The sequence below is a fragment of the Amphibalanus amphitrite genome, unplaced genomic scaffold (genome assembly GCF_019059575.1).
Source record: "Amphibalanus amphitrite isolate SeventyFive unplaced genomic scaffold, NRLGWU_Aamphi_draft 000404F_arrow, whole genome shotgun sequence".
NCBI lineage: Eukaryota > Metazoa > Arthropoda > Thecostraca > Balanomorpha > Balanidae > Amphibalanus > Amphibalanus amphitrite.
The window spans coordinates 273,865-300,641 of record NW_024881898.1 but is presented as its reverse complement, the minus strand read 5'-3'; the positions used below and the strand labels follow the sequence as shown (position 1 = coordinate 300,641).

At 51.3% G+C, this 26,777-nt stretch overlaps 3 protein-coding genes across 7 annotated transcripts in view; 2 read left to right on the top strand and 1 right to left on the bottom strand.

Moving 5' to 3' along the window:
• Positions 1 to 14,104: 14,104 nt before the first annotated feature.
• Positions 14,105 to 19,505, top strand: LOC122390648 (calmodulin). The gene is made up of 5 exons (XM_043383791.1): positions 14,105 to 14,398; positions 16,530 to 16,704; positions 17,066 to 17,207; positions 18,545 to 18,645; positions 19,033 to 19,505. Exons 1-5 carry the CDS (start codon positions 14,396 to 14,398, stop codon positions 19,059 to 19,061), a joined length of 450 nt encoding a protein of 149 aa, XP_043239726.1. The 5' UTR covers positions 14,105 to 14,395; the 3' UTR covers positions 19,062 to 19,505.
• Positions 19,506 to 21,103: 1,598 nt separating this feature from the next.
• LOC122390660 lies at positions 21,104 to 24,211 on the top strand. Of its 5 annotated transcripts, none has more exons than XM_043383814.1 (4): positions 21,104 to 21,329; positions 23,020 to 23,131; positions 23,533 to 23,636; positions 23,840 to 24,211. In XM_043383814.1, the coding sequence occupies exons 2-4, from the start codon at positions 23,054 to 23,056 to the stop codon at positions 24,036 to 24,038; spliced, it is 381 nt and encodes a 126-aa protein (XP_043239749.1). In that variant the 5' UTR covers positions 21,104 to 21,329; positions 23,020 to 23,053; the 3' UTR covers positions 24,039 to 24,211. The 5 variants fall into 5 exon arrangements, with proteins under 5 accessions (XP_043239749.1, XP_043239748.1, XP_043239747.1 ...); XM_043383813.1 differs by having other exon boundaries at positions 21,146 to 21,337; XM_043383812.1 differs by having other exon boundaries at positions 21,317 to 21,337; positions 22,991 to 23,131.
• A 1,040-nt stretch (positions 24,212 to 25,251) lies between these two features.
• LOC122390661 overlaps positions 25,252 to 26,777 on the bottom strand; it is a 37,711-nt gene continuing 36,185 nt past the window's right edge. Inside the window, exon 5 of the mRNA XM_043383815.1 lies at positions 25,252 to 26,304. Coding sequence (XP_043239750.1) covers positions 26,197 to 26,304 — 108 coding nt within the window. The 3' untranslated portion in view covers positions 25,252 to 26,196. The remainder of the gene's footprint in view (positions 26,305 to 26,777) is intronic.

Sequence of the window (26,777 nt, the reverse complement as noted above, 5' to 3'; positions counted from 1 at the left end):
CCGCATACCGTCCCTCGGAGTCGGCCGGAGGTCACCCGAGGACACCTGAGGTCGTATGGGGTCGGCCGAGGTCGACCCGCCGCGCGCTGGGCATTCGCCGCCGGTGGCGGTGGGGCCGCGCCCTTGGCCGGGTCGCCGCCGGCGGCTATTGTCCGCCGAGCCGCCGTGCCGCCGCCGCGCCAGCCCGGCCGCCCAGACTATTTTGGCTCGTGCCGGCCACGGGGTGGCGGCGGCGGCGGCTCGGAAGCCGACGGGGCTTGGCAGCCGGGCCGGCGGCCGCCCCCGCCCCCGCCCCCGCCCCCGCCCCCGCCCCGCCCGCCGTCCACCGCCACCCCAGTGCCGACGGAAGCGGCCAGCCGCGTCCAGAGTGCATCCGGCGATGGGCGATCGGTACCGGTGCCAGCGGCTGTCGGATCAGCGGACGGGCTGCGCTGACCCGACCCCCACAGGGCGCACTGACCCGCCCTGGCTGGGGCGGGACGGGAATCGGCCACATTTACCCGCCCCGGGCGGGGTGGGACCCTGTGACATGCCGTGACCTACCGTCCGTCTGACACAGGACAGGCTTAACTGCCGTGTCACTCTCAAAATATGGGTGTGAAAATAAGCCTAATCTATCTGATATGAGTGGGCTTGGTCTTACGGAACATCGGTGCAGATATTATGAATATCACTCGAAAAGACGAGAGACACATCACTGTAAAAAATGTTTACTAATTTCCTAGTTATCCAGCCACTTTTCACTAACTAAATGCGAGTAGACTTCACTTTAGTGAAAAGTGGCCGGATAACCAGGAAATTAGCAGGTAAACACTTCTTACAGTGTTGAACAGCTCCTACACTGTAAAAACGTTTACTTATTTCCAAGTTATCCGGCCACTTTTCACTAACAAAATGCGAGTAGACTTCAATTTTCACTATGAAAATGCGAGAAGACTTCAAATCTACTCGCATTTTGTTAGTGAAAAGTGGCCGGATAACTAGGAAATTAGTGTAAACATTTTTTACAGGGTACTTAGCAAATGAATGCGTGAAACTTGCGGGCAAGTAATGATTTGCTTCAATGCAAATACAAATCGATTTACGTCTGTCTACCTTTCTCAGACTACTTGACACCAGACGGCAAATAAACTGTCATATTTGATCGATCATATCAGTTTCATATTTGCGATGGCTCACGGTTAAGGGAGTTGATAGCATTGTCATGCAATACGAGCTAATCGTACCCGTGCAGGTAGACTGTTCAACTCATGTCTCATACCCAACTATGTAGAAAGGAAGCTCCGAAGCTATCAAGCCTCTCCGAGAGCGATGACTAAATATAATTCAGCCGCAGTGGGTGCGATAGACGCGCGGCGAACCCGGCGCACCTCAGCACCGCGCTGATTGATCTCGATTGTCTACTGCGGCAATCAGTGGCGCGTCGGCGGCGTCGGCGGCGCGGCTGCCTTATCGGCTCTGCAGCGTCCGGGTCTGGTCGGGGAGAGGGATGGGAGGAAGGAGAGAGGGAGGGAGGGGGACATAGGACGTGTATCAGCGCCTCTGCACTGCGGCGGAGGAACACTGCGTCATGGTGGCTCTGCTGCTTGATGAAGCTGCGCTCGGTGGGATTGTTTATTTTGTTGTGGTTTGTTGTTCTTGGCTAGATGTGACTGTTTGGCTTCTATCAGTGGAGAAGGGGAGGATGTGTGTGTAGTGTATCGAGTACCTAGTGCATCGGGTGTCCGAGGCTCGGCATCGGGCCCCCGGTAATACGAGTGTGAGGCGGCCGCACCCTGCTCGGCTCCAGTCAGAGCCAGCAGTCGAGAGGCTCCTCCCGGCCGCACAGCACGGCAGTGCCTTAGTTTTCTGCACCGCGAGTTTGTGAGAATACATCGGAATCCGGAGACGGCGGTGGACACTACATCTGTTTTGCACCGCGAGTTTGTGAGAATACATCGGAACCCGGAGACGGCGGTGGACACTACATCTGGCGACGAGGACGAGATCCTGAATACTACCGACGATGAACGTCGAGGGGGTGTCGCCGCCAACTCCGTTCCTGGCGAGACCAGGAAAACCAGCACTGCCCTGGAGTGACTGGATTTTCAGTTTCCACAACTACCTGACTGCCCTGGGAGGTGAGGCCTACAGCACGGAGAGGAAGACGGCTCTCCTTCTGCACTGTGTCGGCGCCGAGGCGCAACGGGTGTACCGTACCCTACCGGTCCAGCCGAGGAGAGAAGACGAAGACGAGTTCCATTCGGCTGAGCGGCAGCTCGCCGAGTTTTATGAACCTCAGGTCAACGTGATCGCGGAGCGGTTCTTCTTCCGGCAGCGACGGCAAGAGTCGCACGAGCCGACGGCCGACTACGTGGCGGCGCTGCGCCGCCTGGCAGTAAACTGCTCGTTTGGACAAATGACAGACGCCATGATACGTGACCAAGTCGTGGAAGCAACAGTGCATCCGATTCTCCGCGAGCGTTTTCTGCAGGATAAGGGCCTGACCCTGGACCGCGTTCTGGAGATCGCCGAGGCATTCGAGCGATCCCGACGCGAGGCGACCGCCATGGCCGGGCCGGCGCGGCCCGCCGCCGACGGAGCGCAGTCACTGCATCAGATATCTGACGCTCGTCAGCGCCGCGGGCGCCGGCCCTGGCGACCCGCCCGGCGGCAAGACGACCGCCGCCCCGCCCCTGCCCAGTTGCAAGCCGACCGTCGCCCCGGACCTGCCCAGCTGCAACCGGACACGTGCCCCAGCTGCGGTCGGCGCCAGCACAATGAGCGCGGTCGGTGTCCCGCTACCGGGGCCACGTGCAGGCAGTGTGGGCGGACGGGTCACTTTGCCGTGGTCTGCTGGTCTGGTGAACGGAACGACGACAAAAGGTGTCACGAGCTGACTGTTCTCTGCTGCGCCGTACCAAATACCGATAAGATGATGTGCGAAGTACAGATGGAGGTACCAGGTATCACGCAGACCGTGAATCTGCAAGTCGACACGGGTGCCACGGTGTCCGCTTTAGGACTCGGCATCGCCAGACGTCTCTTCAAAGGCAGTCGTCTCAATAGAACGTCTGCTCGTCTGTTCGGTTTTGGTCGACACCAGCTTCAAGTGCTTGGCACGCTGCCAGCGCTGGTGACCTACCGTGGACGGCGAGCCAACACAGAGTTCTTCATCATAGATTCCGACGGTGAAGAAGCCGTCATGGGACTGGACCTGCTGAAGCAGTTGGACGTAAACCTGCACCCCGCGAGTGGGGCAATCGATCCGCTGGCGGTCACTGGGAGCGCAGAAGTCCCGGAACCGCCACCGTCTCAGCCCGACCCTGGCGAGATATGCTCACTGACAATGGTCCGTGGCCACCCCGAAGAAGCGGACCTGCATGAAGACAGCTCCGCTGAAGAAGAGGTGATCGCTCTTCTGACAGATGAAGAGAGCGTGCTGACCGAGCAAGACGTCCGCACCGCGTCAGCTGCTGATCCTGAGCTGCAGCAGCTGCGTCATCAGATCAAGCGCGGCTGGCCGAGCAGCGCCAAGGCCTGCCCGGTTGAAGTCCAGCCGTACTTCAAGATGAGACACGAGTTGTGGGTGCGCAACGACGACGTCATCCTGAGAGGAGCCCAACAAGTTGTTGTGCCCGTTCAGCTCCGCCGCAGATACCTGGAGCTGGCGCACAGCGCGCACGACGGAATCGTCCGCATGAAACAGGCGCTGCGGAATCTGGCGTGGTGGCCCGGCATCAACCGTGAGGTGGAGGAGCTGTGCCGAAGTTGCGAGCGCTGCCAGCACAGCGACGCAGTCCTCTCCCAGCGCGCACGCCCTGCGCCCATGCAGCCAGTCGACCTGCCGGACCGCGCCTGGTCGAAACTGGGGATGGATATCGTTGGTCCAATCAACGGAGCACCAGCGACTGCCCGTTACGCCATCACTCTGATTGACTACAGAAGCAAATGGGCGGAAGTCTGCCTGACGTCATCGACTGAGACTGAAGACGTCATCAAGTTCTTGTCAACTGTGTGGGCCAAAGAGGGCTATCCCGACGAGATCGTGACGGACAATGGGCCCCAGTTCACGAGCAGGGAGTTCACTGCGTACCTGGCCGCCCGAGGGGTGAAGCACACCAAATCGTCCGTCTACTGGCCTAGAGGCAACTCCGCCGTAGAGCGCTTCAACAAAACGTTCAAGTCGTGGATCACAGACTGTCCACCAGCAGCGTTCATTGACGAGGTACGCAAGAGCCTGGCGGTGTATCGAGCCACCCCACACACGACAACTGGGAAGTCACCGTCAGAGCTCCTGCATGGACGACAGATGAGGCTGAACCTGCCTGTCATTCAGCCGTCAACACCAGGAGCCGACAGTGTGGCGTCTCGAGTTCGACGCCGACAGCAGTCCAACAAGAGGTCCTACGACCGCCGCCGTGGCGTGACGACGCCGCGCATCACTGAGGGCGACTACGTCTGCGTGAGACGGCAGGGACACCGCTCGAAGACGTCCTGTCGGTTCACGTCTCCGGTGCGAGTCACTGGGCGCGTCGGTCCCGCAACGTACCGTCTGGCTGACGGCCGGACCTGGAACGCCGCCCATCTGGCCCGTCTCCCATACGCGCCGGCGTCTCCCTCCGCATCTCCCCCCGCTGGGCCCGGCGAGACCACGTCGACCGCCACGACTTCCGAGGCCGACGCCGCTGGCCCGCTGACCTCGCTCGCCGCTGCTTCTCGCCCGTCGACCGAGACAGCTTGCGAGCCGTCGCCGGACGCCGCCGATGTGAGCGTGCAGCGTCCCAGGCGAAGCGACCGTGTCTGTAGACGACCGGACTACTACGTGTCGCAGTGATGCTGTTCCTTTTTTTGCGAGAGGGGGGAATGTGTAGTGTATCGAGTACCTAGTGCATCGGGTGTCCGAGGCTCGGCATCGGGCCCCCGGTAATACGAGTGTGAGGCGGCCGCACCCTGCTCGGCTCCAGTCAGAGCCAGCAGTCGAGAGGCTCCGCCCGGCCGCACAGCACGACAGTGCCTTAGTGTTTTGCACCGCGAGTTTGTGAGAATACATCGGAACCCGGAGACGGCGGTGGACACTACAGTGTGTAGTTTTGAAAAGAACTTCGACTGGAAATGGAAAAAAGAAGGTCACTTGTGCTTGTAGTTGAATTGTTATAGGTAGGTAACTTCAACTTGGAATGCGAAAAGTGGATATAATTATTCAGGCTTCGGCAACTAAGAAACTTACATTCGGAATGCAAGCAACCGTGATGCCGATCGACAATTTCAACTCCCATATTATGAACTGTAAAGCATGTATTAATGACTGCCATAGCGGACATCACTACATATTAACGTCACCACCTCACCTGTATCTTCAGTCACTCGAGAATCACGTCTCTCGTTCGTACATCACGTCTCTGTCGCCCGGACATCACATCTCCTGATCCTCGTCGCTCAGGGATCGCGCCTCTCTTGCTCGGGATCACAATTCCCTCTCGCTCAGCAAGCACGTCTCTCATCGTTCGCGTCTCTCTCGCGCTCAGAAAGCCCGTCTCTCGTAGCTCGCGGCGATCGCGTCTCGCGCGTCGCCTGGCGCCCACGGTGTGTAAACGCCGGGCGCGTGGCTGGCGTCCAAGCACGGCCCTTCCGGCTCGTCAGACATGTGACGGCGCATCGGGCCCGACGGGCTGAGAGACGGAGGGGTGGCAGCCTCCCACGGTCCCTCTCCTCCCTCCGAGGGCGGGTAATGAGGCGGAGGGACAGACCGAGGCCTGGCCGGGCTGGGCCCGCGGAAAGGCTGCGAGAGTGGACGAATATGAGGGTAATGACCCGATGGGCGATGATGAGAGCAGAGTGTCGTCGAGAGTCTGCACAAATCTTACCTCACACTGAAAATTTGTGAATTGTATATTTTTCTTTTTAATGATTCCAATGGTTTTCCGTTTCGCCTAAAAGATACATGAAGCAAAGATGCTAAGCCTCGCAAACGAATGCATCGGCCAAAAGTGTCATATTTATTCCTTTAGCACAAAGCGGATTTTAAGATTTGTATCTGTATTCTGTTTAAAGAAAATCCGAGCCGAGCTAATCCTGTTCGCTGAGTGCGTTTCGGGATCCAGCATCTCGAATCTCTGCGAAATTCGTAGCATATTAAAGTGTTTCGAGTTAAGCTGCTATACCGGGTGGCCCAGAAAAAACGTTCCCAACTTTAAATCAACAAATCTCAGAAAGTGATAAAGACGCAACATTGAAATTTAGAATAGTCAATGCGGCACATATTTTCAGTAAATTGTATTATTTTTATGCTATTCGGGCAATTACTTTTTAAATGGTTCGTGTTTCTAGCATGCCATGTAAAAATTACTTTTTTGCTCAGATGTTTACTAAAAAAAAAAATGTGAGTGAATGGGCCACTTCCATCTCGGTACCACGGCCTGCCGCCATGACTGCTACTGGCAACTAGCCTCACTGATGGTTCAGGCCTTAGGGTGGCACATTCCCTCTAGCTTTTTTTCCTTATTCGGTCGATTTACTGTTTGATCTTCTTGAAGGGAGGGCAATCAGCAGTAACCCATGCACCGCGCCACTCCTGCTCGAAACAGGACTCAGTGTTGAAACGAATGGCATCCATTAACACCATTTTGGCTCAGTATTTGAATATTCGGCACATAAGTGGGACAAAAATATTTAAAATAACAACACACGTGCTGGTTTCATTCACGTGTTCCATTTTTCTTTTTTCTTCCTAACATGGTACGTCTAAAGCCAATCATCACTACCGTTCAACATCGGCAAAAAAAGCAAAAACGTCTTACTTAATTCAACATAAGATTGCTGGCTTGAAAATGATGATAGAGTGTTATAATTTTGCATACCAATGCGCAAAGAAGTGACGTAAACTTGATGAGAATTTTAGCTCCTTATTTGCACTCAACTTTGAAATATAGGCCTCCAAAGTTCGGAACGTTTTTTTGGGGGGGGCCACCCGGTATAATGCACCCGTAATTTCAGCAAACATCGCAGTATGATTTCACAGTACATTTTTAGAAATGAAAGCAGCTCTCTTCCGCATGACCCACACAGTAAATAGCCACATCAGCGGTCCAGTCACGGCTCCATCGACCACGGCCCGCCGCGCTGGCTGCTCCCGGCCGCTGCGCCTGCCGCACGCTGTGCCGCAGGGCTCGGATGACGTCACCACTCGCGTCCTTGACACGAGAGCGCCCGCGGCGGTGCCGGCGGCGGCGGCGGGTGGTCGATACGCCAACCGGGCGGCCCGAGCCAGTCGATAGCCGCAATGCAACAGGCTGCGGTGCGCACCGACTTGGGGCCGGTCAGTGCACCGCGGAAAGTCCCGGCCGGTCGCACGGTCAGCGTGAAATGACACGGGGCGTCGCGGGGCCCGGCGAGGCCGTCGTGTGTGGCGGAGTTGCGCCTACCCTCACTCTGGCATGCCCAACAAATGCCGTGGGCGGGTGTGAATGGTCAGTGTGTAACGGATCGCCTACATCATTCTCGGAAGGTCAACAGTGGTGGGGGGGGGGGGGGCTGAATGGTTGATTTTGGCCTCGACCCTCGGTGGCTGATCCACCCACGCAGTCTGGGGGAAATGAGTGAGCATAGGCCGTGTCATTTGGGTTCGATATACTACATATGTATGTATGTACATATATTCTGATTCCAAAGATATTACAAACTCAGCGGAAGTGACACAAATCAACAAGTGAGACCCGCCGAATTGTCTACAAATGTCAAAAATGTGACATTTGGCCATCGATGACCTCTGTTGACTTTACCTTTGAGCTGACCTAAAAAGGGCCCAAGTAGCCAGTAGGCACTTCTTTCGTTATTTTGACGCTCTTTCGAACGCCGCTTACGTGTCGCTGCGTGGTCAAGAAGTCCAAGTAGGTGGAACTCGGCCCCCAGGGCATTGGCGCGTGGGTTCAATTCCGAAAGAAATAAGGTGGTCAAGGTCAGGTCAATTTATGATGGTCGTTGCTTGGGGTAAACACTAAACCGTAGACTAGGTAGGCTTAGATAACACACTTGGTAATATTATTTACTTTTAATGACGAATTCAAATAAATAAGTGCATTTCTTTCTGATAGATTAGGTACCTAGTATTTACTTTCAACTAAAAGGGCATTTAAAACTTGCGATTATTTTGCAGTTTATGGGATGTTTTGGGTAGGGGAGAGTAGAATGAACTAGCCTGACATGCCTAGATAAATCGGCATGCCTGATAAATCGGCATGCCTAGGTAAATCGGCCGGCCCCAAATCGGCCGGGGGGGGGGGGACGGCCAAGGGGTGTGGCCTCTCCCCCCTCATACGTTTTTTTTTTTTTTGCAATAGAAAAGAACGCACCGGAGATAGAGATGAGAGAGAGAGAGAGAGAGAGAGAGAGAGAGAGAGAGAGAGAGAGAGAGAGAGAGAGAGAGAGAGAGAGAGAGAGAGAGAGAGAGAGAGAGAGAGAGAGAGAGAGAGAGAGAGAGAGAGAGAGAGAGAGAGAGAGAGAGAGAGAGAGAGAGAGAGAGAGAGAGAGAGAGAGAGAGAGAGAGAGAGAGAGAGAGAGAGAGAGAGAGAGAGAGAGAGAGAGAGAGAGAGAGAGAGAGAGAGAGAGAGAGAGAGAGAGAGAGAGAGAGAGAGAGAGAGAGAGAGAGAGAGAGAGAGAGAGAGAGAGAGAGAGAGAGAGAGAGAGAGAGAGAGAGAGAGAGAGAGAGAGAGAGAGAGAGAGAGAGAGGAGAGAGAGAGAGAGAGAGAGAGAGAGAGAGAGAGAGAGAGAGAGAGAGAGAGAGAGAGAGAGAGAGAGAGAGAGAGAGAGAGAGAGAGAGAGAGAGAGAGAGAGAGAGAGAGAGAGAGAGAGAGAGAGAGAGAGAGAGAGAGAGAGAGAGAGAGAGAGAGAGAGAGAGAGAGAGAGAGAGAGAGAGAGAGAGAGAGAGAGAGAGAGAGAGAGAGAGAGAGAGAGAGAGAGAGAGAGAGAGAGAGAGAGAGAGAGAGAGAGAGAGAGAGAGAGAGAGAGAGAGAGAGAGAGCTGAAATTCCGCACGTCAGACAGCTGATTCAAGCTGGATCTTGTGACACTAACCGCATTTTCAGACTAGTTCAGGTCACTGACCTGGCCATCACGTCATAAGTAAACCCCTGCGTGATTCTAAAATGTCAAATCTTCGCAGTGCCCTCACTCCTCGCCCTCGGTGCCAGAGAAGCTTCCACGGGGAAACTTAAAGGACCATATTATCCTCCAGACTCCAGAGGAATTTTTATAGGATTTATCTCGGATTTTTCTTAGGTAAATGTCACTTGAGGTCGGGTCGGTCAGGTGACCTAACCATTGTAAGCCGGTGGAAATATGTATTGAAACTTTCATCTTGGCGCTGGGATAACTAGTGACTACCTCAAGCACATGTAAGCGTAATTTAATGCAGTCCTTGCAAGGTACGATGCCTCACTTTTGCATCGTTGACATCTCGTGACGTCATTTATGACGCCAGTCAGGACAAAGGTATAGGAAGGAGGGTGAATTGCGCCACCTTAAGGAAAAACGCTAATTGTAAGAAAACCGCTGGAGATATAAGCATGCACTGGTAACCATTTCAAAGAGGAACTCATTGGCTACGATTTAAGAGCCTCCCGATCAATCAAGAATGTTTCGTTTGCTTCTGACAGCTGCTTTTCAGAAACATGCAAAAGGGCGCATTTGCCAACAACTGCTGTAAATTGCGCCAGGGGGATGGCGCAATTAGAACCCAATTGCGCCCTATACTTTAACCCGCGCCCTGCTGGGGGGGGGGTGTTTGAACACCCCCCCCCCTTGTGGTTTTTCGCGAATATCTCAAAAACGGCGGCGCGGAGCGCCGCCGTTTTTGGTACACCTTACCATACATCAATTCTACACATGTTGTGAAAATTTCAGACCAAGGTCATTCAAGGTCAGGTCACCAGGTCACTTGAAGTGACCTCACCTCATAAAAAGTTTCAATGTCTGTCATAGCTACACCGAGTGACCGATCGCTTTGAAACTTTCAGCGATTGCTAAGAGCAATAGCATGTACAAAATGTATATCTCAGAATTTTGATATCGATGACCTAAGGTCAGGTCAATTTTGCGACCTCCCCATTATAAGTCAATGGGAGAAAATTGAAATGCGCCTCTTTTGGATGAAAGACATTATAAACACTCCCAAACACCGAATTACAAGTGGTTTAGACACACTGAACTTGAAAATGGTGTCCGTGACCCTTGTTTATGCCCTGAGGTCATCTTAGGTCACGAATGGTATCTAACAGTTTTTCGCAAATAACTTTTGATAGAGGCATGCTAGAGCGATGAAAACGCCTTAGATGTGTTCAGCTCGACGATACGGATCGACTGATATGCAACATGACCCTTTCCGGTCAGGTCATGACCTTGACCTGAGGTCAAATTTTCAAGTTGACCTTTCAAGGTCAAGTCATAGTTCATTCGATGCGTCTTGACGAGAGGAACACGATGCCGGTAAAAGTAAGCTCGTACAAGGCTTGGGTCAAAAGTTATTGCAGAAAAACTGTTTTCGAAAAAATCGGCTATTTTTGCAGTTTTTGCCCCCTGCAGGCAAAACCGTTGACGTTAGGTCAAATCTGAGAGAATTACTCAGAAAGGGCGTTAATAGGGCTATCGAATGCGCTTTTCCGCGGCGCTGTAGCTCTATTGGTTCCCGAGTTATGCGTTGGCTTCTTGGAAATTTTCGACATTCGACCTGGAAATCGGCGAAATTTTGCCTTCAATGACCTCTGGTGACCTGACCTTTGACCTGACCAAAAAATTGACCGAAGTGATTTCGTCATTATTTTTTACGCTCTTTCGAACGCTGCCTTCCGCGTATCGCTACGTGGCCCAGGAGCCGAGTTACAAGGGGGGGGGGTGTTCAAACACCCCCCCCCCCCCCCCAGCAGGGCGTGGAAATCCAGGACCCCCAGCAGGGCGCGGGTTAACATGGCTAAGCGAATGAGACAGAATGCATACACCCCGGCAGTCTAATGTCATTGCGGCTCACTTTAACATTTATAATGTTTTTCACGCTGGTTAACTAATAAATGTAGGTGTAAATCGCGATGTTTTTTACCCAGGTAGATAACTTTACATGTGTCCGTACGCTTGTAAAAGTGCAACGAAAACGTTTATTGTAACCGACTAGATATATGTGAACGTATGCGCCTATACGGTTACATTTTCAATCGTTTTTCTCAAAATTAATAATTATTATCGTTTCGACAGCTTTATGACATCAGTTTTTACTTTTTATCATAGCTGTCACCTCTCACGTCTAAGTCCATGTTGAAAATGTTGTATTTTGTCAATTACACCACAAGTTCGAAGCCTAAATGGCAGCTGCATTATAAGTTTGACGAGAGAAATAATTTGCGGACTGACGACAGCGGGTTGCTACCCTGCCTGACATTAAACTCCTTCTCTATTGCAATCAGTTAATGATGCATTCATACTGTCGTGATATAATAGCTACACCATTATTCTATTTGCGCCCCCCTGGCGCAATTGCCATGGGCGCATTTAGAATTGAGGTACTTTTTAATAAAAGCGTAGAAGTTATCACAAAGATGTTGAAGGAAGTTTACTGTTTCAGCGAAATATAATGAAAAAAGTGTTTTTCATTCTTAATATCACTCTGAAAATCACCCAACTATCACAAATTTTTATAGCCAATGGTTCAAAATACTGCAAAAAAGTTAAGAAAACGCCGTAACATCTTTGATGGCGTAATGAGCCTTGCTGATTGGCTTTATCGGAGAGCTTGGGCCATAAAAAGAACTAACCAGTGGGGAAAATAATGTTTTCGAACACAAAATTCAAAACATGCAATTGAATCCGTGGGAATGTTGGTGGGCGCAATTGGTTAGGAGGGCGCAATACACCCACTTTCCCCTATGAGTTTTTCGTCAATACCTCTCGGTCAAATTGATCTAGCGAGTCAGGAAAATCACCACTGAACTCGGAAAGACCTTCCGAATCGAGTATGCAATATGATATCCTCCGACTGATTTCGTGACCTGCGGAGCTCTGACCTGACCTTGACCCGCAGTCTACTCTCTAAGTTGACCCCACATAAACAAAAGTATTATGCGACGCGCCCGAGCATGGAGAGCACGATGGTGCAAAATTTGCGGCTCTGCGACCTTTTTGCAAAGTAATTTACCAAAACAAACCCGTGCATTGGGGCATGCTTGACCTGACCTCAGATATCACCAGCTGACCAGAGACATTAAAATGGGGTACCAGTCGATGTGTTTCGCAGCAGCACACATGCTCATTTTTTCCCGCGAGTCTGTAGTTCAATATAAGGGGTGAAACGGTGAGTTGGGTCGCACCCCCCCCCCTCCCCATTCCCATAGGTACCTCTCGGCCGGGACTACGCAGAAAACCGGAAGGTCCCGGGCGAGGGCAAATGCTCGCTCAGGCCATCTCGGTTGATACGGATAATGAATTGATACGTTCTTGGTGATCGAGCGGCCGCCCCCCGTCCTTTGACCTTTTCTATTGAAAAACGCACGTCCAGGGTGTTATTTTCGGCGCTAGGTAGATGTCCTGGTCAAAATTTTTAAAAATTTGACGTTTAACCCGCGCCCGGCTGGGGGTCCTGGATTTCCACGCCCTGCTGGGGGGGGGGGTGTTCGAACACCCCCCCCCCTTGTAACTCGGCTCCTGGGCCACGTAGCGATACGCGGAAGGCGGCGTTCGAAAGAGCGTCAAAAATAATGACGAAATCACTTCGGTCAATTTTTTGGTCAGGTCAAAGGTCAGGTCACCAGAGGTCATTGAAGGCAAAATTTCGCCGATTTCCAGGTCGAATGTCGAAAATTTCCAAGAAGCCAACGCATAACTCGAGAACCAATAGAGCTACAGCGCCGCGAAAAAGCGCATTCGATAGCCCTATTAAAGCCCTTTCTGAGTAATTCCTCAGATTTGACGTAACGTCAACGGTTTTGCCTGCAGGGGGCAAAAACTGCAAAAATAGCCGATTTTTTCGGAAAGTTTTTCTGCAACAACTTTTGACCCAAGCCTTGTACGAGCTTACTTTTACCGGCATTGTGTTCCTCTCGTCAAGACGCATCGAATGAACTATAAGTTGACCTTGAAAGGTCAACTTGAAAATTTGACCTCAGGTCAAGGTTATGACCTGACCGGAAAGGGTCATGTTGCATATCAGTCGATCCGTATCGTCGAGCTGAACACATCTAAGGCGTTTTCATCGCTCTAGCATGCCTCAATCAAAAGTTATTTGCGAAAAACTGTTAGATACCATTCGTGACCTAAGATGACCTCAGGGCATAAAGAATGGTCACGGACACCATTTTCATGTTCAGTGTGTCTAAACCACTTGTAATTCGGTGTTTGGGATTGTTTATAATGTCTTTTGTCCAAAAGAGGCGCATTTCAATTTTCTCCCACTGACTTATAATGGGGAGGTCGCAAAATTGATCTGACCTTAGGTCATCGATATCAAAATTCTGAGATATACATTTTGTACATGCTATTGCTCTTAGCAATCGCTGAAAGTTTCAAAGCGATCGGTCACTCGGTGTAGCTATGACAGACATTGAAACTTTTTATGAGGTGAGGTCACTTCAAGTGACCTGGTGACCTGACCTTGAATGACCTTGGTCTGAAATTTTTACAACATGTGTAGAATTGATGTATGATAAGGTGTACCAAAAACGGAGGCGCTCCGCGCCGCCGTTTTTGAGATATTCGCGAAAAATCACAAAGGGGTTGTCAAACACCCCCCCCCCCCCCCCCAGCAGGGCGCGGGTTAAAGAAAAAATAGGGGTTTCGTCTGTAATTGATAACGTAAACCGTTTTCTACCACACAAGTGAGCCAAGCGATGATAATTAATTCGCAGTTTGGCACTCAAATCGTGGAAACCAAGCATCTTTCCCTAATCCGTGCCGCGTGCGTACGATTCACGACGGCTTTCCGATCTTTGGAGATGCCGACCGGTTCCGCCATCGGCTGTATGGGAACAGCGTCGGTGCGGGCCGGGACCGCGCGGGCACCGAGTGTCGCATTGCAGTAAAGAATCGACCAATCAGAGAGCAGGAGCGGCTCCGGCGCGTATGACTACCACACACCGGGAGAATATAGTACCAAGTGCTCGAAGAGTTTTTAGAATATTGCGATTCAAAAGACGTAAAGTTTTGTTTTAAATGACAGCAACAAATGATTTCTTTGTTAACCATCACTTTTCATGCACAAAATAGCGAGGATTTTCTTGTTCACGTGATTGTGTAGCAGTGTGTGAAAGTAGTACCCTGCGCACGGCGACCGAGGCGGTGTGGTCGGCGCGGGAAACTGCTCGCCGCATTTCGTTCCGTGGCTCAGTTCGGTTTGAATTCGTGTCGTGTGAGGTGTGCCGTCGCGAGCAAATCATATCACCATGGTACGTATGGATATGGCGGCAACTTGCACTTGGTGTTTGTGTGAAATCAAGTGTGATGGTTTAGAAGTGAAGTGCCGATTCGCGGTGACCGGATGGCCGCAGTGCCGACATGGAATGGATTTGAGATTGGATACCCAGGCTGGTGAGATTGATCCGGTTAAAAGATAGCTAATTTCTGGATATATGCCCTTCATTTCTGGTACCTCGGACAGGCCTCTCCGTTGAGCTGGCGGTGACGGTGCGTCGGGTTTGCCGCGCAGTGAAGAGGGGTAAAATGAAGCAAAATTGGATGCCCTTCTTAGCGTTTTCTGATTTGGAATCGCTTAAATCTGTTGCTGCCTTCTATCTACATGTATCAGTCAAGCTCAATCCTCGTCTAGAATCGTTATTGGAGCAGCGCAGGACATTTATTCTTCCTTGGGAATGTCCTGCCTCCAGTTGAATTTGAGCCAGTTTCCATTTTGCTAAAATTGGGTCCAACGAATGTCAAATTGAGGCATTGGATAGGAGGTACCAGGGGGGTACGCTCCGGCTGTTTAGCATTATGAAAAATGGTGACAGACGTTTGTGGAGGATTGTCGACGAACTCTTGTTCCGTGAGCAGTACTTACACGCTAGCGGAAAATTCACCAATCAGCGCTCGGCGGTACTCGACGCTGATTGGTCCGACGCTCGTGACGAAATTGCGGGGGACCGCAGTTATTCTCTATGGACCCGAATAGGCTTTTGGATTTCGGAGGGGTTTCTTTAAAATTATATGCTGTTTCGAGCTGTTTTCGAGTTGAAATATATTTCTTATGACTGTTACCTATATAATGGCACCATAAAATCATGATTTTGATAAATATTACCCATGAAATATCGGCCGAAAAGACATGCTGTCATGGTACGGACTGCCCTGCGGCTGATGTGGGGTCCCTAATGCCAGCGTATGGTAATAATGGGGTGACGAAGGGTTATTGGAGACTCTTAGAGCCCCATCAGCATTCAGCATAGGGTCATCAGAGGCCGGGAACGTCCATCAGGGGTCTGAGTAGGCCTGTCATAGGGGCATACATGACACATCATGGCCCATGGGTCAATGTAGATCCATGGGGCCGTTGAAGGGCCATCATTGTTCAGCGTGGGCTCGCAATTACCTCTGATGGGCATATGCCGTGCCCCGATGGACTAACGCTGGCCCCTGATGAACCATCACCAGCCCCTGATAGGTCTACAAAGCCCACTGCTGGGTCTAAATTGGTCACTGATATGCCCAAATGGGCCACTGAGAAACCCGTACAACATCCCCTGACTGCACCTGCTGGACCAGTGCCGTCCTCTCATGGGCCCACCACAGCTCTTGAATGACCTTTTCAAGTCCCTTGAAGTGCCTTTATTGGCCTAAATGGCCCCTGATTGGCTTATGTGGTCCCTATTGGTCCTATATGGCCCCCATGAGCCCTCAACGTCCCTAGACGGCCTTACATTATATGTCACTGGGCCCTGTTGGGTCAGCACCGGCCCCTGATAGGCTTGCACTGGACCCACCGGGCCTATACCGACCCATGAAGGGCCTATGTCGAGCCCTCATGGGCCTCCGATGACCACACGCCGGCATGTGTGGCCCCATCAGCAGTGGTCCGTCTATCCCATGTACTTACGGTCTTTTTGGTCGATGTGACACCGGTAGTATATAGAAATGTTATGATTAAATGTCGTTATTACACAGTCAAAAGTCACAGAAAGAATATCCAAGCTCAAAAATGGCCTCAAACCCAACAAAAACTGGTATAAATCCCCTTCAAAAGCCGTAAGTCTATTAAACGCCATAGGGGAATAGCTGCAGTCCCCCGCAATTTCGTCACGAGCATCGGGCCAATCAGCGTTGAGTATTGCCGAACGCCGATTGGTCGATTTCCGCTAGCCTGTAAATGCTGCTTGCGGATATAGTTTTGAACAAAAGAGGGTCGCGGCTACTAATTATCGCTTGTCACCACTTTTTCGTCGGGAGCGTTCTACCTGGTTTATATAGCCTTGGGAGGTACCAAACTAAGACCAATTCAAAATTGATTTCAGTTATACTGCGTGGATAATGTAACCATCTCTCATTCGATTCTCTCCACCTGTAATTGTATCTTTGATTCAACAGGCCGACCAGCTGACCGAGGAGCAGATCGCCGAGTTCAAGGAGGCGTTCTCGCTGTTCGACAAGGATGGCGATGGCACCATCACCACCAAGGAGCTGGGCACCGTGATGCGCTCCCTGGGTCAGAACCCCACCGAGGCCGAACTGCAGGACATGATCAACGAGGTGGACGCGGACGGTGAGCGCCTTTTCGATCTGGATCACGAGTTCGTTCAGACCGCGGCGATAGCCGGCTCTCTAGGGCGTGGTGACTTGCGGGGTGCGGCGGTGCGGTTATGAGTCATCGCTGGTCGCCGGGAGAGTTCCGCCTGACCGGATACTGACGCGGCACCGTGGGGTGCGGAGTAGGGAATGATGACAGAGTTATGACGGGTTGCACTCGCTGGTGGTCTTCCAAACTTTTAAGAGGGGGGGGGTCCATACCTGGCTTTGAGATGGCGTAGGGTGGGGAACTCGGCACAGGTGCATTGAAATGTGCCCACCTTCGATCAGTGTCAGCGTACAACGTGTATCGTCTCATGGAATTGTACCGTTTGCAGGAAACGGCACCATCGATTTCCCCGAGTTCCTCACCATGATGGCGCGGAAAATGAAGGACACCGACTCAGAAGAGGAGATCCGGGAGGCCTTCCGCGTGTTCGACAAGGACGGCAACGGCTTCATCTCAGCTGCCGAGCTCAGGTGGGTTGTAAAATCAGGAAATGTGGTCAAACGCCATGCCGGTTCCGTACTCTATGTATATAGATCGGAGGAGTTGCGATAACATTACGGTTTACCGGGGGCTCAGTCGATCGCGGCCTCGCGTTTGTTTTGTTTGCCGCTGTGACGTGTCGTCGGTAGTGCGGTTTTCGGTAACGGACCCCTGCATGCCCGTATTGATCCAAGGTCGAGGCACTGACTCGCCTCGGCCGCAGGGTGCTGCATTATGTATAGCCGTTGGCGCGAGGGTGTCGCGCCAGGGGTGGTGGTAACGGTCGGCCGGTGTGCCAGGACGGATAGGAAGGATTGTAATATGAACAGCTCTGTTTGCACTCGGCTAGCTGCACTCGGCTGTATTTGTTTTCCAAAGGCATTCAGTCACATGTCGAGCGTTGGTCACATGGGCGTAAACTAGAGACTGTCCAGCACGGTTAGGGCTAACGTTAACAAAGTTTAGCAGTTGCCCTTAACTTAGTTTTTTACACTTATAAACAATTATGTTCAGGCTAAGAGCAGTCACTTGTTGCGCTTCCTATGAAGGGGCCACATTTCCGCAGTAGGCGATAGCAGGTAGCAATGCGACGTTGCCAGCATACTTAATGACGCTTCATGAATGATGCCCACTTGCCAATGCGATGTTGCGGTTTAATGATGCTCAAAAGTGCAACACGTTGATGCGAGACATGTTGATTGTGGAACCGGTGTTAAACTTAGTAACTTTCCACTGTTGATTTACTTTCTGAATACCAGATCAGTTCCGTCAAACAGACAGGTTAAATAGCTTTGCCACGCATCCACTACTGATGCCACTCAGTTTCTACACTTGTGCAGGCGTTTGCGGCTGACAGGTGGCGGTTAAAGTGCAGCTGGTCTATTCACTGTCGGGCCGGGGCGGGCCTCTGGTGACTGGCAGTCGGCTGGCTCCCAGACGGTGCTCTAACGGCCGTCTGGCCAGGCCTGGCGTGCGTTCAGGTGCCAAATGGCCGCCGGTGGAGACAGACCACCCGAGATTCCTGAGGGATGGCGTCATTTCAGCGTAACGGCTGCATTCTTTCTCTGGAATTAGCAGTGTGGACGTCGTATGACCGGAGACGCCAACTAAAAGCTAAACGTTAATCGTGCATTGACCTACAAAAGCATTTCCGATCGGAACAATGCTTATCTGACAAATCCGAAGGTGAAATTGGGCACAGAGTGAGCAAAAGAGTGACTAGTCTTTCAGCCAAATCAAAAATTTTGCTATCGAATAATGCCCGCACAATTGCCTTATTTTATGGTTTCGTCTTTCATTGATTGACCTCGTTGTCTTTTGTCGTCAGGCACGTGATGACCAACCTGGGTGAGAAGTTGACAGACGAGGAGGTGGACGAGATGATCCGGGAGGCCGACATCGATGGAGACGGCCAGGTCAACTACGAAGGTCAGTACCACAGGGCAGGAGGGATACTTCTATCGTACCTAGTGTACTTTTGTGCTGTACTCAGCTGGAGGAGAGGGGGGGGGGGATATTTCGAGTAGGAACTGGGCCACTATGCTGGAATTTTTTGTGTTGTATAAGTGACGGCTGGGTGAGCAATAAAGGTAAAATGTGTTTCATTTATTAGCCAATTAAAGCGAACCGCAGCGTCATTTATCTACGCCAGCGGCTTAACATGAACTAATAATAGCGAGGCTAAGCTCTGGCTGCTACCGCCACCGTGGCGAATGGGCTGCTCCGACCGTGTAAGGTCAGCGGAGCGGAAAGTTGACTGTATATTGGCCTGTCTCTTGTTTATCATATTAACACCTGTCTCTCTCTGTCCCGCAGAGTTCGTCACAATGATGACGTCCAAGTGAGCAGCGGAACAACCGGTGCGTGCCGTATTACAACAGAGCATCGTGACAATATAGGTGCTATATTGTGCGGTGCGGGCGTGGCGGCGGACGGCTCGGCGCCAGACGCCAACTGGCGGGCCGAGACCTTCAGTCCTCTACATTCCTGATTTTTATACGTCTCCACTGTGGTAGCTGGGGTCGCCCGGTAGCCGCGATCGTCGCCATGCGCTGTCGTCACCGCTCTTCGTGTCCACCATTTATTCTCCGTGTTCCCCCGTGATGCGTTCTGTTTGCGTTTCCAGCGTGGTTCTGGTTTTATTTATGGGCGCTAGGCGTATTGTGAAAGCGGGCTAGGGCTCGCCAGAAGTGGAGGGTACATGCCGATACCAATGTCAGTCAAACGTGATTTTAACAGTGATTTAGCGTGAAGAGCATGGTAATATATGACTGAGATCAGAGTGAAAATGTGTTTGGCAAATGAAGAGGCGGGCATATAAGCAATTTTGGAAACCACCGTCTACATTGATGCGCATTACTGCTTCTGTCAAACGTGATTAATCTCCGAGCTATCTTATTTTTTTTTTCTTGAACTTAACACTGTCCGGGTAGCTACAATTTTTGCGTGGGCGACCAAATTGATGCCCCTGACAACTGTTGCGGTTAAAGTCCGCACTCTGCGGAGTGAAGCGAAGGTTTATTTTGCCGGTGCCCGCATCCCGAGGCTGGCATCTGCACTAGGCAACACGGCCGTAAATCAGCCTGGCGTCTTGACCGGCTTCGGGGAAGCATGCCGGGCGCCTTGGGGCATGTGCCACCATCGTGAGATGCCCACAGCGGCTCCACGAGCCACGAGCACGTGTGGCTGAGATGTGATGTAGTTCAATCTGTCTGACCGGCCACCGTGTCTTCGCCTGGGACTGCCATTTCCGAGAGCTGCAAATATCCCCGCTGCTGCGGCGGCGGCGGCGGTTATCCGGGGCCGAATCAGCGCCGTCAGCGGGGCCGGCGCCGCTCGCGGGCTGACGTGGCCCCCGGCCGCACTCAGCACAGATTGGCTATCAGCTGCCTCGACAGGGACCTGCGAGGAGCCCGTGAGCCGCGCCGTACCGGATAGGCCGATTGTGCGACCGCCGCGACTCTGCCACGCCCGTGGCTGATCCGCCCCGCGACCGAGCGCCCTCTGCCCCCTCGAGCTGTCTGCAGTCCGATCGGCGGCGGCTGGGTGCAGTTGCAACATACCACCGCGGTCGCTGCGGTCCAAATCGGGCGCAACTTCCCGGGCAGTGGCGCAGTCCAGTCGGTCGCCCCCCCCCCCCCCCCCGTAACGGATGGGGGCTGAACAGAACGGAAGTGACGCGGAATGTGACTGTCACGGTTGGTGGAGTGACTGGGCGCACCGGCGCGTGGTGTAGGTGTGACAGTGCAAACTGCCAGATAGGCGACCCAGACTCGAACACTGCTAATCATAACAAAATTCGTTCCAAGCGCGCATCAGATATGACTCATATAAGGCAATGCCACATTCGACGTCTCTTTTTATACTTTTTCTCTGTCTCGTGTTGGATGGGGAAAACGCCAGACCGTCTCATTAAAAATGACTGCATTTATTGCCTGGAATTTGGTGTTTCCCTGCAAGATTTCCTCTTCAACGAACTCTGAAATGTCAATGAATGAGCGGGTGCTCGGACATCCCGTTGAGTAGTTATTACGAACTTCCATCGTTTTAGCGGTATCATACATTTCGTCTGACAAGGTGACTCGGGTGTGCCGTATATGACATAATGTGGGATATATTATGCCGCTCGCGACACAATATAGAGAAATATCGTTGACATACCTACTGAATGCACGGTCACACCATTGCACGTGCATACCGCGCCGCCTTGGAACGTCTCCCGGTTTCTGGTCTGACCGGCCGGCCGTCCCGGTTTCTAATTCGCATACCTACGGCGCTTCCCATGAACTCCCATCGCCTCTGGCGGGCTCAGGACGGGCCAGTCGGTCCGGCGAGGGCCGGTGGCGGCCATCCGTCCGTCCCCGCCGCACCGGTGACTGGTCGGGCCAGTTCAGTGACGCGCGGTGGCCGGTGTTCCGCTCCCGCCATCGCGCGCCCCCGCCCTCCCGGCGCGCCGACCGGCCTCTCCCGCCGTCGCGGCTGACCTTGGCGCGCGCTCGCTGGAGCGCGGCTGCCACGTGACCGTCTCTCCGTGGCGGGAAACTCGCCGCGTTTGGGAGGGGTGCCGCCGGGTCGGCCGGACAGCGACCGGCCCTGGAGACGGGAGGGGAACGGTGAGTCGGTGAGTTCGGTGGCCCTGGGCCGCGGGCGGGGAAGGGACGGGAGGGCGGCGGGATTTTTCGTGTAGGGCTACTATGTGGCGTAGTTGCGGTCACCACAGACAATGCGGTTGAAGCATTAATTGGATAGAGCTAGAGGAGATAGAGATAGAGGATAGATGTGCCATGCTTCGTTCGATGGGGCCATTGTTTGTGGTGTTAGATAATTTCGCGTGGACAGCTGGTACTGGTCGATAAGCAACATTAACGTGTGTGACGTCAGACGTGTATTATGCCTACCGGCACAGTCTGTCAAAATTTTGCTATGTGTTCACTTCTCACACCAAGTCGCCCTCTGACGGCGAATATCAAGTTATCCGATCAATTTTGCTTAGAACGGGTGTGAGATGCAACAACGTTATCCACGATTTCCAAACTCAGGTCACAGGTGCATTCATGATTGATTGCCAACAGCTTTTGCGCTATTATCATGGCATCAACGCCCGTCGCCCTAGTCCTGAGATTCATGGCCGACGGCCGACAATCTCCGACAGTGGTCGATGACGTCTGGGATAAGCTCTGATCGCCGGCGAGTCCCAAGTCCGTGTCCGTCTCACGGGCCAGCGGCTCACGTCGAGTGCCGCCAGCCCCGCCGAGCGGTGCCCGTATCTAGCCAAGGCTGATTGGGTGACTTCTCCAAGTACGGCTCCGCCTGCCCTCCGGCGCTGCCCATCCGTCTGATCAGTGATGATAGATGGGTCGCCCTGGGCAGGGCCCTGGTAGTACGCATATCCGGCCCCGTAGTTATAGGTGGCGCCAGCTGCCAGAGGCCGAATATCAATGTAGTTCATATGAATGACCGGCAGGTGTCGCGCAGGTTTAGTACGCCCGCCGGGCGCCGGCATCTGCTGTATCTTATCTGGGTACCTTCTTGAGAGGTCTGAGGTGTGGCTTGTGAGCGTGAGTCGATCTTTTAAGATAAACAGTAAGTGCCGGCGCAGTGGCTAGACGTCTGAAGCGCGGATAGGAAGGGACCAGCAGGGTCAGGTAAGGCTGTCCGCCTGCCTTTTCGCCCTTTCCGCTCTTCCGCAGTAAGTTATTTGTACCTAATGCATTTCCGTTTAACAATTTAGTCACCACTAATCGTCATTAACATCCATTGTTGATCTAGTATACGAGCAAATTTAAGCTTCAGACCTGCTGATTTAGCATTTGACGATGATGTGTACTATCCGTGAAGTGTGATAGTTATGTCATATAATATATATTTTTTAAGTTTAAAGCCATTGAATGGTAAATAAATATGACAATGTTAGTGCAAATGCATGATATGAAATGAATGAATATGACATTAAGAACTTCTTAGGCCCAAGATACTACATAGTTGATTGCATGCAACTTTTGTCAGATTTAATGGCTTTTTAAAGGCCTCGGTAAGGTGGCCTTCATAGAGGCTCATGTGCACTCAATGGTTGGTCGCTAATTAAACCATTGGCAAAATCGTACCTTGACAACATGCACCTCGGGTAGGAAATAAGCGCTAAGCGGTGCAACAAGCACTTCTAGCCCATTTAAAGTTTCGTATCCCTTGTCAATTTCCCGAAACGTTGCCATGTGTGTCTCACATTTTCTCTCCGCATAATCGGCATTGACCGGCAAAGTCGACCTGTTTTCAGCCCTGACCTCCACACTACTCGATTGCCAGGGTCCTTCCTACTTTGTCCATCTGACGGTTCACCATGGTGTCCAGCACCTACTTCAAGGTGGCCGAGACGAGGACGGCAATCGTCACCCTCCTGCTCTACTACGTTCTGGCGGTGAGTGTCGCCGAGTTGTTGATTGGTGAATGGTGTCTGCTGTGAGGACGGTGTTACTGCTGGTGTTTTGGATGGGTACTGCCGAAATGGTGGTTTTGTGGTCTGATGTTCTATCATGTACATTGCTTCGGGCGGACGTCTCACTACGTTGTTGGTTTTGAATTCCGATTATTTATGTAGAGTTGCACTTATAAACGTAAGATTCTCTTTAATTGTTACACTTCTGAATTCATCAGTGGACGGTGCATCGTTTATTGCTGTGAGCAATGAGCATCTCTGTGTATTAAACTTGCCTACCGCACGTATAATTGTTAACCTCTCCCTCACACCGCCCCTCATATCTACCACCTGTGGCCAACTCCTGAGCGGGCGCTGACCTTTCGTACATGTTCTCGCCACAGGCCGTCTGGCTGGGAGGGCCCTGGATCCCTACCTGGCTGCCGGCTCGACTGGCAGCTCTGCTTCAGACCGCTCATGCCAGCTACAGCATCCACGGAAAACAGGGGTGAGTAAATTTTATCCGACAATATTTAAAATATCATAGATCTGACAGCCAAGAGGGCCATTTATTTGAGAGCTTTTCGTTTTTTATCTTTGTCAGAGAAGCCAGATGTATAGACTAGAGAGGCTCCATGCCTTTCATATAAACCTCCGATGCGCTTCATCGGATCCGTCCGTGCCGTATCTAACCCACCACCTCCTCCGCAGGCTGATCGCCATCCCGCTGATCCACTGTCTGGAGTGCGTGGTGGCCCACCGGCGCTGCCGTAAGCTCGGTATCGGCGGCGTCACCCGCGTCCTCTGGCTACTGCAGACCCTGGCGTTCGGTATCGGCTCACTCAAGTTTCTTCTCTGGCCGGTAGAGGACTCTCCGGTGCAGCAGCAGAAGAAGAAGAAGAAGCAGTGAGATGTGGCTGTGCGCGGAACGGTGCAGTTTGTGGCCTGATGAGCCGTTACCAATGCGGTATTTCGTGTTGAAATGAACATTCCTTATTGAATAAACTATGGGGACTTGCTTTGTTGTGTCACCGATGCGATGGTGGGTTGCGAACGATAAGTAATAAAATGCCTCCGACTTCATCGGGGCGTATCTTTCGGTCCCACAGTGGACGCGTCTCGAGGTGAGAGCCGATTTTATGTTTTTTTAATGTCATTCTAAAAAAATAAGTTGCAAGAAAATATGTGTTCTGGGCATTTAGATGTGCACGAATTTGAAAGATCTCCGTGGCGGTGGTGAGGGTAGGTTCTAAGGCTGCGTGAGTGAAAACGGATTTCTCCAGCTGTCCGCTGTTTTTTTAGCACGAGGATGTTTTTTTCCAAGATGGCGGCTAGGTACATGTTGTATCAGAGCCGGGTGGGGTATGTTGTAACATGTATGTATGTATGTATGTATGGGTATGTTGCTTTTGATCGCGAAAGCTAAGCCCTGGCTCGCGTTTGTAGGTAGCAAGTCAATGCTCGTTCCATTTCGGCACAATGTGTTGACTTCTTTGCTCTTAACGGGCCACTTTTGCGTCTAGTCTGTTGATGTTTCGTTCGGATTGCATTGACCTAAGTTTGGTCTAATAAAGTGAAGCCTTTGAGCATACCTATGCATTGTATTAACCTCATTTAATGTTGTTGTTATGTTCAAAACCAGTAGCAAGCACTCTCCCTGAAACATGAAATAGTGATACAAATTACCCCACCATGTGATACAACTCACCCAAGCCATGGGGCAAGTTGTATCAAAAACATTGTTCTATTCGGGAGACCGTAGAAGAAAAACTGGTAGAGGTAGCGGAAAAGTTACTTTGCACAAAAAAGCAGAAGAATCAAGGAAGGGGATAGTATGGAAATAATGAGTTTATCACGGATAGTTACGAGGTTATGGGTCTCGGAGTAAAAACTGATACAACCCACCCCACTCTCCCCTACTATTTAACAAGAAGCATCTGAAAGCCACCCTACATCTACCACTATAAATTTCATATTTCCGTTACGAATTCGAAACATCAGATAAGCTCCCACACATACCTACCCCCTATTCTGTCTCCTGTCTGTACCAGCGGTCACTCGAGATATATTCAACACGTCACCGCCTAGCACCGCCGCTTCTCCGTCACAGCCAAAGATAGTCCCCCCGATAAATGTCGGCGTTTATTTCCAACACGGCAGAACACACGAGGGTATCGGCCGAGCGGCACAGCGCACCACACCGTCCGGTCAGCAGCCGGCCACGGACTTGGGCTGGAAAACCAGTGACGTCATAATTCATAGGGTCGGTGACGTCATTATTCCGGTACAGCGACGTAATACTCAGTGGCTCAGTGGTGTCACAGTGATGCCGCACTTCGGGCTGATGGCATTACACTCCGGGCTGCTGACGTCATAGCTCCCAGATCAGTGACGTCACATTTCGGGCCAGTGACGTCATAATTAGGGAGATGCCGCCGCTGTTTATTGAGACCCGAAAGATAGGACGTGTGAAGGAGCCGTTTCCTCGAGCTGTAACGGACGCACTTTACAATAAAGCGCTCCTATAATGCTGATTGGGATTGGAAATGGATTGAAAATGGTGAATAACGATACTCAGTTTCACGTCATTTAATTGCGGCTATGGTCAGGGGGCCATAAAGAGAGATGCTTCTGTGGAGGAAAGGTAATAGAAGAGGTACATCAAGTACCTACATGGAACAATATATTGTTATATTGTAGACAGACCGTTATTGTTTCGGGTACCACAGTTGTTGTAACAAACCTCTTATGCAACAATTTAACGATATAATATATCAGAGATGTACTCGTCTGAATAAGTGACAAACTGTCTCATGCCTAAGGACTCGTACTACCAATTTGTTTTTATAAAAAGGCCACGCAGCGCACAAGGCTGACACTCCATACGTTGGAATGCTGAGGACTTGCTGATAGGAAATATACCTACGTACTTCATTTACATTCGAGTTGTTGGAAGAGTTAAATTGAGATCCTACAGGGAACATGAATTATTAAGGTTGAATTTTTGGAATGTTATTGAAAGGCGAATACCAGCAATAAGGGTCTACGGTTCAAATAAACGAGTTCAGCTATTTCTTCTTTCCAAACTGTGCTCGGAAAGACGCTTGGATCTTGCTGGCAGCTTTCATCACCTCAGGATCGTTCAGATCGATATCAATTTCTTCGTCCTTAGGCGCCTGGAAGAAGAGCGTTTTTCCTGTTAGTTCTCGTTCATCCAACTGTTGCTCTGTAAATTTAAATTATCAGCAGTAAATTTGGTAGGTGCAGCGAATAGGTAGGTGCTGTCAATCAAGATCTGTCAATAAGTTTGATATGCTTGCTTGAAAATTGATTGTCCTTTTTTAGACTGAAATTGAGAAACAATGGTTTGGACTGCACATTTCTTTCTTTGGAGTACACTATTTCTTTGCAAAAGAATTCAAGCAGAAACCCTTATTTTTCCGAGCCTGTTATATAGACGTGGCATCTTCTATTGATAAATTATGTACCGAAATAAAAATGTATTAACACTCGCAGTTGATCATGCACATCAATATAGATCTAAAAAGGTATATTGCACCGAAGCATGCCACACGATGCCATTACAAATCTACTCACATCAAAATGAAATACTAGACTGCAACTGCATAATGAATATTGAATACACCTA

Coding starts and splice junctions, on each gene's coding strand:
- LOC122390660 (XM_043383814.1), top strand. CDS start 23,054: ATGGTGTCCAGCACCTACTTCAAGGTGGCCGAGACGAGGACGGCAATC. Junction 23,132..23,532: donor TGCTCTACTACGTTCTGGCG/GTGAGTGTCGCC, acceptor TTCTCGCCACAG/GCCGTCTGGCTGGGAGGGCC. Junction 23,637..23,839: donor AGCATCCACGGAAAACAGGG/GTGAGTAAATTT, acceptor CCTCCTCCGCAG/GCTGATCGCCATCCCGCTGA.
- LOC122390648 (XM_043383791.1), top strand. Junction 16,705..17,065: donor CAACGAGGTGGACGCGGACG/GTGAGCGCCTTT, acceptor TACCGTTTGCAG/GAAACGGCACCATCGATTTC. Junction 18,646..19,032: donor CGGCCAGGTCAACTACGAAG/GTCAGTACCACA, acceptor TCTGTCCCGCAG/AGTTCGTCACAATGATGACG.